The sequence below is a fragment of the Halichoerus grypus genome, chromosome 9, assembly GCF_964656455.1.
Source record: "Halichoerus grypus chromosome 9, mHalGry1.hap1.1, whole genome shotgun sequence".
Lineage (NCBI taxonomy): Eukaryota > Metazoa > Chordata > Mammalia > Carnivora > Phocidae > Halichoerus > Halichoerus grypus.
This window is the reverse complement of record NC_135720.1, coordinates 31,230,544-31,244,032: the sequence shown is the minus strand read 5'-3', so window position 1 is coordinate 31,244,032 and position 13,489 is coordinate 31,230,544. Positions and strand designations below refer to the sequence as shown.

The following is a 13,489-nucleotide window of genomic DNA, read 5'->3' as shown; positions in this document are numbered from 1 at the left end:
CAAAAACGTTCACAACAGCATTTAGGATTTATATATATATGTATATGTATATATACATATACAAATATATATGAACATTAGAAACCTCAAGGATTAAGATGCCCTGCCTGGATGTGTGATGTCATTTGGCCAGGTCATAGGATGAAGGGGGTTTGGTTAACCAAATATTCTGATATTACTATAAGAATTACTGTAATAAAATGCATTTAACATTAAAACCTCTGCTAATGGGGGGCACCTGGGTGGCTCAGTCGGTTAAGCCACTGCCTTTGGGTCCGGTCATCGAGCCCCGTCGGGCTCCCTACTCAGCGGAGAGCCTGCTTCTCCCTCTCCCTCTACCTGCTGCTCTGCCTACTTGTGTTCTCTCTTTCTGTTAAATAAATAAATAAAATCTTTAAAAAAAATAAAATAAAATAAAACCTCTGCTAATGATAACAAGTTTTCTCTTTGCAACCTACCAGTGTCTGAAAGTTATCGTTCTGAGAAGAACCTTACTTCCTGCAAAAGTGGGCAAAGGTTATAAATAAATTGTATCAAACACATAGAAACAGTTCTAAGTTTTCAGATATATTCTATTTGGCTGGAAGAGTCCTTCTACTGAATATCTCCATTTAAGAAACTTACCAATCTATCAATCTATGAGATAATGAACAATATTTCTACATGACCAAACCTTTCTATAAAACACTTCCACTGTTGAGTCATCAGGAAAGGGAAGGGAAGATCTGATTTCTATTCTCAGGAAGCTCACTCTATGAGCATGAAAGCTTCATTTTGAAGGTTGCAGATGTTTCTGAGTCAGTAAGTCATTTTCCACTAAGTGCCTCTGTTGGCCTTGTCCCCAAGTTCCCTAGTACAACATTGTATACATGTGACCAAAGAGAACAGGAATTAAATTCAGCTCAATTTCTTCTTTATAAATAGGCTCTTTCTTCCATCTTGTCTCTCAAGAGAAGGAGCCCCTACTTGTCTAACATCCTTTGGTTTATAACAGTTTATTTCTGTGAATTTGAGTAATTCCCATTTTCTTCAAAGTTCTGTTTCAGTTATCCAGTGAACATGTTCAGAGATTTTTAGGGGAAAGGAACCATACTAGACACTGTGGGACACAAAATTGGAAAATAGAAAGACATAGTGTCACACAAAATAAGCTTATAGTCTAGTGAGGAACCAATACACCTGTGTGCACTCAACTCTGGTCAAAGCAGGAGTCAGAGAAACAGGTTTGGGGTGGTGGGGTGTGCATAGAGGGAGGATGCTGGATACATTGAGTTTGAGATCTTGTTGGAGCATTCAAAAAGATACTTCGTTGGTAGTAAGAAATGAAGGACTCAAGTTTGGAAGAAATGATACAGCTGAAAAGAAATACGTTTGAGAGAAATCTACATAGACGTGAATATTGAAGCTGTGAGCTTAGCTAAGGTTAAAGCAGGGTTTCTCAACCATGGAACTATTGAAGTTTGGGGCCAGATAACCTTTTTTGTGGGGACTGCTCTGTGCATTGTAGACTGTTTAGCAGCATTCCTTACCTCTACCCTCTAGATGTCAGTATAACTCCCTCCCTGGTTGTGAAAACCAAAAAAGTCTCCAGATATTGCCAAACGTCCACAAGGGGCAAATCTGTCCCTGGTTGAGAACCACCAGATTAGAGAGACAGAGAGATGGTGTGAAGGATGAAAAGAAGATTGTAAAGGACAAAATAAGTTTATGGGGTAGAAAGAAGAGAAAGACAGAAAAAGACATGTAGAGACATTTGAGGCAGTAAGTATTATCCTAAAACTCTGGGGGAGGGCAGGAACTTCAGTTTGTGAATGAAGCTCAAGCTTGGTGAATAATTAGTATGTACACACAGACACTCAAAGAGATGGAAATACCACCTATATGTATATACACACACTCTCTCTTCATGTATATGTGTGTATATATACAATTATTTATTGGGAGAAAGAATATATTACTAAACTCTTTCTTTATTCATTCTTATTCAATAAGACAGTTCAATTTTATCAAAATATTAGAAAACTCACATCAATTCTTTTTGAAAGATGTTTAAGTCAGAACCAAACCAAACCAAACAAAAAACAAAATGAAAGTAGCTGTGCTTGTTTCCTTTTCCCCTTCCACATTACTCACATGCTCAATAATCCAGGCTCCCAGTGTTCTGAAGCTCTCTCCCCCACTCCTCTAAGATATAACAATAATCTTAAGAAAGATTTAGATAAACTTGGTGTGGCTGTCAGTGGGTGAAGACCAACTGTATCTCCCCTTCTGATATTTCTAAGAAAAAAAGGAGATCCCTATTTGATTTAAACCAAAGGAATGAAATTCTAAATCCCTAACTGTGTAAATTCAGGAATCAGCAAGCCATGGGGCAGAGTCTCTTTTTATTGGAGGTGCCTCCCCCAGAACCCCAGAAATTGACCAATTTGGTAGCTCTGGTACACCCAGAGAGCTAGATCTATTGCTCTTACTTAGGTGTCCATAACACCAACTGGAAGAATATCTTTATCCAGTAAGTCCATGGCCCTATCTTTGGGGGAAAGAGCATCCAAGATTCTGTACCAGGAAAAAATCTTGGAGAATGGAGAACATTGCCTAAGCATCTGCAGGAAATAGGTTTAGGGTGGAAGAGTCAGGGTGGAAGATGGTTCCCGTGACAATCATCCTCAATGCTTTGCGAAACCAGGAATAAAACATGCCATATATAATGGGATTGAAAGTGGAATTGAAATAACCCAGCCAGAGGAAGACATTGTACAAATCTTCAGGAGTTGTAAAATTAATGAAAGGGTCTGTGATCATCAAGACAAAAAAGGGCAGCCAGCGCAGCACAAACCCTCCCATGACTATGCTTAAGGTCTTCGTGGCCTTCCTTTCTTTTTTGGATGATACTTTCATTTTGCTTTCTGACCCTCCCTGTTTCCTGGTAGGACCCATGCCAATTTGCCTAGCATGCTTCCTAGCTACTGTGAAAATGTGTACGTAAATCCCCACCATGACAGTCCCAGGGAGAAAGAAGGCTGTAAAGGAGGCCAGCACCCCCCAGAGCTTGTTAAATATCAATACACACAAACCTGTGCAGTCAATGGCTGCAACAAAGTCTTCTGCACCAATTATGTTGAACTCTGAGAATGCCAGGCCAAAGGCAAAAAAGATGGAAATGGACCAACTGATGAGCAGAAAGACCTCTATCACAGGGATGGTAGTTTTGGTGACATAATGCGAAGGGTCACAAACAGCATAGTAGCGGTCCACTGAGATGAAGCAGAGGTGAAAAATAGAGGTGGTGCAGAGCATGATGTCACGGCAGCTGTGGACTTTGCGCAAGAGGTCTCCAAAATACCAGCAGGACTCGATGGACCTGACCATACTGAAGGGCATGACCACACAGCTCAACAAAAAGCCAGTGGTGGCCATGGAGAGAATCGGGAAGTTGGTTGGGGACTGGAGCTGCTCGAAGTGGGCGATGGAAACGATCACAACCAGGTTGCCCAGCATGGTCATCACTATAGCACCCATCATGATAGCGTACATGGCACACACACTCCGCACAGACCTCACATTTCTAGGGCATGAATTGTTGACCAAAGCAAAGCAAAACTGTACTTCTGAAGTGTTCCAAAGATCAGGTGAATTCATTGTCTTTGTCCTGCAGATACTATTAGTCTTTTGCAAAAGTACTATGCTTCTCTCCTTTCTGTGAAAGAAAGAGGAAAAACAAGGAAAACTGTTGGTGGGCAAATTTTCAGAGAGGCCCAGCTAGCTGCATTTCTAATCCCAAATTGAACTCCCTATCTACCAGGAGCATTACTTTTCAAATTCAAATATTAAAGTACATAGGAATCACCTAAGGATCTTTTTAAAACACAGATTCTGATTCTGGGGTGGACGTTGAGAGTCTGTAATTCTCACTGGCTCTCAGGAGATGCTAATACTATTAGTCTAAAGACTGTCCCTTAACTAGGAAGGAACTAAAGACAACTAAATGAATATTGTCACCCAACGTCTAAGTAACCCAGTTAAAACCACCTAAGCAACCCAGGTAAATGCCCATGTTCTGATTGCACTACTATGTAGCCCTTTCTCAGGATGCCAAATCTATAGACAGATCGAGAATTTTCTCTGTTCCACTTAAATTAACCATTTTGCTGATAAAAGCCCCTCAAGAATAACTGGGACCTATGGAACCATTATTTAGTGTTTAACTCAAACAATAATTACAATCTAAAGATTGTGGTTTTTTTTCCCCTTAATTTCTCTTGTGGGTATTTGCAAATTCTTCGGATCCTGTTGCTTGATACACACTATTTAATTTAAGAAACATTTCTCTTTCCAATGTGAACAATATAGTTTTTAGCATTTAGAACAATTTATGGTAAACTGAAAATGTGCTAAAGCCTACAAAATTATATACATGAGTAATCTCAGAAAAAAGGAGGAGGGAATACTGAAATGAAAGATTCTGTAAATCTCCATTCATATAGCAACTGCATCCACGAATTCAAATTTAAGTTGAGGTCTCCTTGTCCACAGATTGCAAGGCTTCTACTGGGAACAAATTTGACAGACAGGCGTGCTCATTGTTTAAACTGTCACTTTACATAATTTATGCTCTTGCCCTGAAAATGTGAAAATAATGAGACTGACTCACCCAGGGTATGACTGAGGTTTGATTTGTTTTTCCAGTGCCAGCACTGGGTCTGTGACTCTGATGACCAAGGACAACCATTACTGAGATCTAAAGCCAGGTTGGAGAAGTGGACTTTAGCCTGAGAAGAATACATTAAACGAGAATATAAGTACCTTTGAAAATAATTTACCATATTTGCTATTATAGAGCTCAGCAATTTTTTCCAATGTGTATTATTTGGAATTTTAACATCATGGCACATTTTATTTGCTCTGGATACAATAATTTAATTTCTCAGATTTGCATTTTTCTTTAGATATGTTTTAATTGTGCCAATCAAATGTTATGCAATGGAGTTGAACTTGAGAAAACAAAACACAGAGAAGTAAGAGGTAAGACGGACAAAGATTTATTCAAGTCCTTTTTAAACTATGGATTATCAGTTTTGGAACACACAGTACAAATTATTTGATCCCTTATCACTTAAGCCATAAAATACTGAATATAATGAAGTCTTAAATACCAAATTAACTTCTTTAGTGAATTAACTTTATTCTGCTTTTTATCTTCTTTACTTTCGTGAATTTAATTTTTTTCTTTAATTCTTTTAAAAATTATCTTTAAAGATAGCTAACAAGTACCACAAAATTACTTAAGCATTTGTCACTGTATATCCATAGACACAGCATTCCTTGTACAAAATGTACACTCTTCAGTAGTTCATGGTATAATTTGGAGAGTCTGAAGTTTCATTTTTGAAAACTTAATGCCTGAAAGAATTGATATAACTTAACCTCTTAGGTTTGTAAAGTGAATTTCATTTATTTCATCTTATTTATTTACTTTGTGTGGAAGGAAACAGGGTATGCATCACCTCATGTTTCTGATCCAAAGCTATATATATCAGGGAAGTGTTTAAACATTTAAGTGTTAGAGTAAGACAAAAAGAGTCAGATAACACATCTACTTAAAAAGTTATTACATGGGTGAATTGTGAAGGTAATGTCAAAGGTAATAATACTTTAAGCCCCTACCTGTACGTTCTTGGCCCCAAATTACAAAAGCAAGAAAGCAAATGCAAATGTGGCTGCTGGTCTACCACTTCCTTAAACAAGGAAATGGTCATGAAGTTTGAGGTTTTGTTTGTTATTTAAACAATATAACAGAATAGACTCCTTTACTTTGAAGATTCACTTCCAAAAAAGATACAATAATTTTTTAATAAGATTAAACAAGGTTAAACCCACTATGACATGTCACTTTTCTCAGAGAATATTATTATTATACCTTTTATTTTTTTATTATTATTTTTTGAACCAATAACATTTCCAGGGACCAAATGAGTGACAACATTGTAAACAATCACAGGAGGCAAGCATAGGAAATTATTAGTTATTTTTGCTAGGAGGTAATAAGAAACATTTGCAAACAATTCTGGAGAGGAGCAAGAATTGCATTGTCTTTTAGTTCAAATTTAATTCTTTAAGGGAAAAAATAATATAATAAGGAAACAGACACAAGGACTCTGAAAGAGTGATTTCCTCAGATTTGCAAAAAAAAAAAAAAAATGAAAAAAGACTCATGTAATAATTTTCCCTAAGCATTAATTACCTAAAATTCTGTTAATATATATGTATTTCCCTCAAATAAGAAGGAAAATATCCATTGAACTCAATAATGCATTGTAAATAAAGTGGCAATTTTAGGAAAGGACATATCATACCTGCTTTATCAGGCATGATTTTTCTTCCCTTGCTGGTGACATAGCTCAGCCGTTTTACCTCTGAGACTATTTCTGTGGGAAAAAAAAGATATTATCTTCCTCTGATGTATCTCACTCATTGAGTAGTTTCTTAGGTAAGGGATCTTACTTGTGAAGTAAATTTAAGAAAAAAACTGCTGTGGGTCCTCCTAGCGTTGCCTCTTTAGAATTTCCATGATTTTTTTTAAAAAAATGATCCAGATTTATTTTTTAGACCAGTATTTTAAGTTTGGTTCCTTTCAACAAGCAAAAATAATAAATAAATAAATAAATAAATAAATAAATAATAAATAAATCTGATCTTTTTCTTCTTTTAATATATTCTTCTCTGGCTTACCAGAATTTGTCTAATGAGGTAATTTGGAGCTAAAATCTTTGAGAGATGAATTATCTGTTGTGCTAAGGTTTCTTACCACGCAACCCGGCAACGTGCCTGGCGGCTCTCCTCTTTGCTGATACTCAACCAGAAAAGGCACTTACGCCCAAGCTCTTATGGGTAGACTCTTGGCAGGCTATGCTGTCATCAGTACATATACACAGAATATGCCTCCTGAGGCCACATTACCTACTTTTGTCCTACTTTGGACAGGTGTGCCCTTTAACAATGTGCAATGTGCTGCCGGCAAAGTGATTACAGCAGGTCACCAGAGAATTGGCTCTGGGAGGGTGAATCAGTTTGTGTGATTGTCCCTTTGACTTCAAAGGAACAGCGTGGACTAGCCTCACAGAAGGCCAAAGTGGATAAAAAGGAAAAAAATGATAGGAAGGGAGGAAACGAGGGAGGGAGGATAAGGAAAGAAGGAAGAATAAAGAAGGAGAAAATTTAGTTAAAATCCAAAAAATGCTCACTCCACTTATTACCAAATGATAGATGTTTTTAAACACTTTAATCCCGGGGCACCTGGGTGGCGCAGCCAGGTAAGCCTCTGGCTCTTCTTGGTTTCGGCTCAGATCATGATCTCAGGGTCCTGGGATCGAGCCCTGCATCTGGCCCTGTGCTCAGCTCGGAATCTGCTTGAGATTCTTTCTCTCTCTCTGCCCCTCCCACTCATGCTTGCTCTCTCTCTCTCTAAAATAAATCAATAAAATCTTTAGAAAAATGAATGAATGAATGAATAAATAAATAAATAAACAAATAAAATGCACAACTGACCACACCACTTTAAAAAAATAAATAAACACCTTAATCCCTAGTGAAAATTTGGCTCATTTATACCTTTTCCTTTTGTTGCCATGCACAGTTCAGTGATATTCACACTGCAGTTAAGTCCATAATTTGTCAAACAAAAAGCAGTAAGAACCATGTTTCAAACCAACCAAATGAAAAGTGAAAATTTCTATCATCATGTGGGTGTTTTCATGATCCCTGGGGGAAAGTGTTTCGATTAGGGGACCACAGTTCTAAACACCAAGCTTCAAGTTGTTTCCACTGATAATTTTGTCATCCATCGAGGACACAAAACTGTTATATCTAAATACTCAGTGCTTAAATATTTATAAAAAAATAGCATCAAATTATTTGTATTTAAACTAACTAGTAAAAACCAACTTTATTTCATCCTCTGAGGACTTTTCTTTATAAAATAAAAAGCCTCAGTGAATGGGGATGGTTAGAAGATGTTGGGTTTTCTTTTTACGTTCACTGGGTTTACAAAACTTCTCTTTCCAAACTTCTTCCTAGACGGAGCACTAATAACGTCATAGTATATTTTTATAAGTTTTCATTGTATCAGGCAGAGTCCAGTCAGGAAAGTAAAAAGGGAAATTGTTATTTTAACTGAAAGAAATTAACTATGAAACTGTTTTAAGAGATATCGAAGGACTTATGTCCTATTTAAATGGCTTGAAGAGTTTGTCCAGGCTCAAGCTGAGGTTCAAGTGCTTTAGTGGTGTCTGGCTAAACAAAATTATTTAGCATGAAAATAACTCCTCAGTGAGCTTGATAAAATGTAAAGCACAGATTTGGTGGCTACAGTTGGATTCTGAGCTGTCCAACCCATCACCACAGCTCTCCCGGGGCTCCACGGAGGGCAGAAGGACTTTGGAGCACCAGGACTTGATTATTACTAAAAGAACTTAGTTTGCCAAAGGAAAAGCAATGGCATCCTTTTGATCTTAGAAGATCTTTTCTTTCTTTGGCATTAATTTACCAGTGAACCACTCTTAGCTGCTCATCCCCCAAGATGAATAAAGTAGTATAGGATAAAGTATAAATAAGAATAAAGTAAAATAAAAGAAATAAGAATAAGGTAATATAGAATAAAATAAAGATCAAAGAATAAAGTAAAAAAGAAAGAACGAGAGGAGGGAGGGAAGGAAGGAAGGCAAGCAGGAAGGAAGGAAGGAAGGAAGGGACAAACCAGATTAACAGGTACTTACGAACTGCACATTTGAACTTTCAACAGGATTTTCTTCATACACCAAAGAACTAATAGATCTAAATTAAACACAAAATTTAAATGATTCAGATTAGATATATTATACCTGAGAAGCTTTGCAAAATACGTGTTCATCTGCCCTTATGTTTTCTTTTCCCCCACTAGGATTCAAATTTCTAGAGGACAGGATTGAATTCTAGTTTATCACTGTGTTCTGTTCTGTGTTCCTCCGGGTAGGCATCGGTAACTATGCACCATACTCAATCACGGGAGGAGGAGTGATATAACATAATCATTGAAATGCAGTAAAATAAATATCAAAAAGCAAACAACTAAGGTATTTACTGATATACAGCAATGAACGTATACGTGTTTGCATGGATATTTACTGCAGCATGACTTGTTACTGCAGAAATCAGAAACAGTAGGTTAAATAAATTATGATATTTCCAAATAAAAGGATATTTTACAGACTTTTTGAAAAATTAGGCAAAACTTTTTCCTGATATAGAATGAACCCCTGAGATGTATATTAAGTGTTCAGAACAGCATGTGTAGGTATTTTGCCATTTTTTTAATAAGTGTGAGAGAACAGTATGTGCATACATATAAGATTGTGGAGATGCCTGTGTATGTCCAGAAAGATATGCAGGAAAGTGATTGCCTCTAAGAAAGAGTCTGTAAGACAAAAGGACAAAGACTAAAGGGAAATTTATTCTTTAGTGTACAGACCTTGGTTCCTTTTGCATTTTTAATATGCATGCATTCCCTTTAAAAAAATTAAAAAGATTTTTAAACAAGTTTTCTTTATTTTTCTTTATGTCATTCAAACATATTAACTAAAACTTTATCTAGCTGTAGGCAGGGTTTAAAAACCCTTATAACTCACGCTTATGAAGGCTCTGAATTTGTTATAGAAATGCAGTCATGGAAATCCAAAGTATTAGTATAGTTTGTGTTCGGTTTAAAGTAATCTTTGTATATTTGTCATTTTCAGTATTTGTAGTGTTTAAGAGACTTTAGCATATTAGGGCATTTATCACCATAGCTTTGTGATTCCCACTTAAAATGTGTCATTATTTTTTTTTTGTTTTACACTGTTAAAATTTTTTTTATTGTTGTTCAACACACACCCAGTAAATGCACAAATATCCAGCATACAGCTTATGAGATTTTAAATACATGTAGACTTGTACAGCCATAATCCAGAAGAGTCATAGGATATTTCCAGCATGCAGATGATTCCTTCCTGCCCCTCTCCAGTTATACCTCTCCCCCCAGGAGAAACCAAGTGGAAGAGGAGGGTGAGTTGCCCCCAGGTAGGGCAAACAGAGGAATGATTTAAAATGTGAAAAAATGTGAAAATACAAAGAAAGGCCAAGTTGGGCATGGATAGACGTGATGCCTTTGGTGAGAATTTCAAAACTTTATCTCAGAACAATGAAAAGCTACATTCACCACGTGTCTAGCAGGAAACAGACGGCACGGTTAGCCTGGGTGATTGAAGAGAGTTTAATAAAGGGACTATATACAAAGATGTGGGCAGCATTAAGAAAACTAGCAAGAAACAGCCTAGTACCCAGGGGCAGCAATAACACAGCGTCACCACCCTGCAGGGCCCAAAGTGCCCTGGGAAGGCACTGGTTACAGGCATTCGAGAGGATGGCTCTAGAGAGGGGGACTCCATATGACCTTTCCTGAAGACACTCAGCCAACCCCCAGGGTAATGTGACAGAGAGATTGTCTGGGTTAAATACCTTTGTTTCAACTTCCTCCCGTCCTGCAAGTGCTTCTCATTGGTAATATGCCATTGGACAACCCAGGGCAAGGGAGCCCCTTAATTCTAATCCTAATTTGTGCTCCCCGCTAGGGAAAACAGAGGGAATCTAGCATAGAAACCATGGAAGATATTTAAGAGGGCAATTGTTAACTTCAGATAACTGTGCAGAGTAGATTGGAAAGCTGTGAGACCTGAGGCGAGAACACGAGTTAACATGGATGAGAGGGAAGGCACATTTACAGATGACCATGTATGTCTTTTATTGAGTACTTAATATCTACATCAATAAATAGAAACAATTTTCCCATAGCCTTATAGCTATATATTTCATGCAGGTGGTTCGCTAAATCTATCCAATACGATGATTCCATTTTTATTTAGTTAGATTTATATCTACAGATGGTCCTCAGTCTAACAACCACATGCCATTGTCCCACATATTGAAAAGCTGGCCATCCCTATGGTGCTCTCTTCCCCCTTGGGAAACCCCTGATGCTGCTTCCATGAGAAGCATGGGAGGGCAGGAGTGGCGGGTGGGACACACAAGACCAAGGCTCTCTCCTTTGACCAAACTCTAATCAGGCTCCTTTAATGCCTGTGCTTAACTAGACGTGAACCTGGGCTTCCCTCTCTGCCTTTGTAAAATCCAGTTTGAGCAAGAATCCTGCTAAGTCAGTTCAGCAAAAATCTCCCACCATTGGTAGCTAACCAGCTTCAACATCTTATCATTCTGGCCTGCCTTCAGCAAAAATTCTGGTGAGTCAGTCTAGCAAGAATTCCCTTTAACCCTGGTGTTTCCTCTTAGTAATTTTCCATCCACTGCCCCAAACACTATTCTTTGGGTACAGATCCCCACTGGAGTTTGTGGGAGTCAGATTTGAGTCCAGTCTTCCCTACTATACAAATCATGCTGTAGTAGCCTCCCTTGAATAATAACCAAAGTGTAGTAGCCTCCCTTGAATAAAGTCTGCCTTACCACCTATAACAAGGGTGATGAATAACTTAACGCACACACATGCATGTCATGATGTTTTTAAAATAGAGAAATAGTTCAGAAGTAGAGAAACAAATGAGACTTTTTTTTCAAGATTTTATTTATTTATTTGAGAGAGAGCAAGAAGAGGGGCAGAGGGAGAGGGAGAGAAGGGGAGAGAATCCCAAGCAGACTCTTTGCTGAGCACGGAGCCCAATGTGGGGCTCAATCTCACAACCCTGAGATCATGACCTGAGCCAAAACCAAGAGTCTGATGCTTAACTGACTGAGCCACCCAGGTGCCCTCAAATGAGACTTTTAAAAGCAGGAACTGAGAAGTCCAAGTATTACAAGAATCACTGGATAGTAAGTGCCTGTCACTACTGAAGTGGGGCAAGTCAGTTTTAAGGTCTGTGATAACTTTTTTTTTTTTTTTTAAGTGGTCTTTACACTCAATGTGGAGTTCAAACTCAGGACCTTGAGATCAAGAGTCACATGCTCTACTGACCGAGTCAGCTGGGCACCCCGGTCTTCAACTGTGAGGGGAGAGGTCCAAGTGGCGGTGTCCACCATCTTTTGGGACTCTCAGGAGGAAGGAGCTGAGCAGTGCTACTCACACCCAATTATCTCTCCCTGGATACAGCCTAAAATGTTCTTCTCAAGACCAGCAGTTAGACTACATCAGTAAATATCCTTTGGTAGACATGGAAGTACTTCAGTTATGCATTTATTATGCACCTTTGCTTTTCTACCAACAAGAACAGGGGATGAAAACTGTGATGATGGTGAAGAGGAGTCATCCTTATGGAATCATATTGTTCTTCAAGGCACATGTTGAGCCTGGCTAATTATCCACGGTTGGATCTAGGCCATGGTGTGTCAAGGAATGTGAGAGAAGGGCTTAGAAGAGAGTCAGAAAGAGCCAAAATTAAGTTTTCCTATCCAAAGTTTGCCCTAAAGCTGGACTTGGATTCAGGGGCAGTCTGCCTTCCTTCTGCTCCTCCTCTTTTCCCTCCCACAACGTAATCCCAGGTAGGAGAGGAAGTGGACACGGCTGTTACATGTACTCATGTATTTTCCAATCTATCAGGTAAAAGAAAGTTTCTGTTTGTTTCTTAATGTTTCACAGAATAATCACTGGAAGGATTTTCACCAAACATTCATGATCCGACTTAAATCATAGGCATTGTTGTGCGGATGAAATTTATTTGTCAGGCCTTTAGGGCAACTTTCAGAAAAAGTGATTAAAGCAAGTACAGGGAGAGGCCTTGTGATTGCTGGCCGATGGTGTAGAACACACCTTGCAGAGGAAAAATGTAGCGACAAGGAACCAGGAAGTCATTGCAAATATAAACCACAAAGTGAAAAATCACAAAGATAAAAGCTCAAATTGTGTATGATGATTTGTAATCAACTGCTTCTCCTATGGACAGCTCTTTGTAATAAGCTTCAGGGTGTCAGGAAATGACTGAATAATTTATATAATGAGGGTTAATAATTATCCAACACCAAACAATAAAGTAGACTGCTAGTTAATAGTAAAGGCCAAACTTCTGTCACACTTCTCCCATGGGTCCACAGGTTACCCACAATAATCTTCTTTTTTCTGAATTCCTAGAGTGGAATCAACAACCCAAACCATTAGCACTTGATTTTCTTTATTCTTATATTGGTTTATAATTGTCTCATGTGTGTAAATAGAGGCCAGCCTATTCTGAAATGTTTTATATTTCTTTTGTATATCTTCCCCCAATCAGATGGGAGTGTTGATTAGATACAGAGTTCACAATTAATAAGTGATTGATTGATTGGTCAAAGATATTGAATGTAACTCTTGTTACATTCAGGTTATAAAACACTTATCAAGATTACTGAAATTTAATAGAATAAGTAATGTGAGGTATGGGGCCAAAATAATGTCTCATTTTCAATACTTTCTTCACTTTTCTAACAGTTTTTTTTTTTA

The 13,489-nt window shown here is 38.0% G+C and overlaps 1 protein-coding gene across 1 annotated transcript; it reads right to left on the bottom strand.

Annotated features, from left to right (window-relative positions):
* Positions 1-2,595: 2,595 nt before the first annotated feature.
* On the bottom strand, positions 2,596-3,639 carry LOC118553737 (trace amine-associated receptor 4-like). The gene has a single exon (XM_036120859.2). The coding sequence runs from the start codon at positions 3,637-3,639 to the stop codon at positions 2,596-2,598; it is 1,044 nt and encodes a 347-aa protein (XP_035976752.2).
* Positions 3,640-13,489: the final 9,850 nt, after the last annotated feature.

Excerpts from the sequence above, each read along its gene's own strand:
- LOC118553737 (XM_036120859.2), bottom strand. The coding sequence starts at position 3,639 with ATGAATTCACCTGATCTTTGGAACACTTCAGAAGTACAGTTTTGCTTT.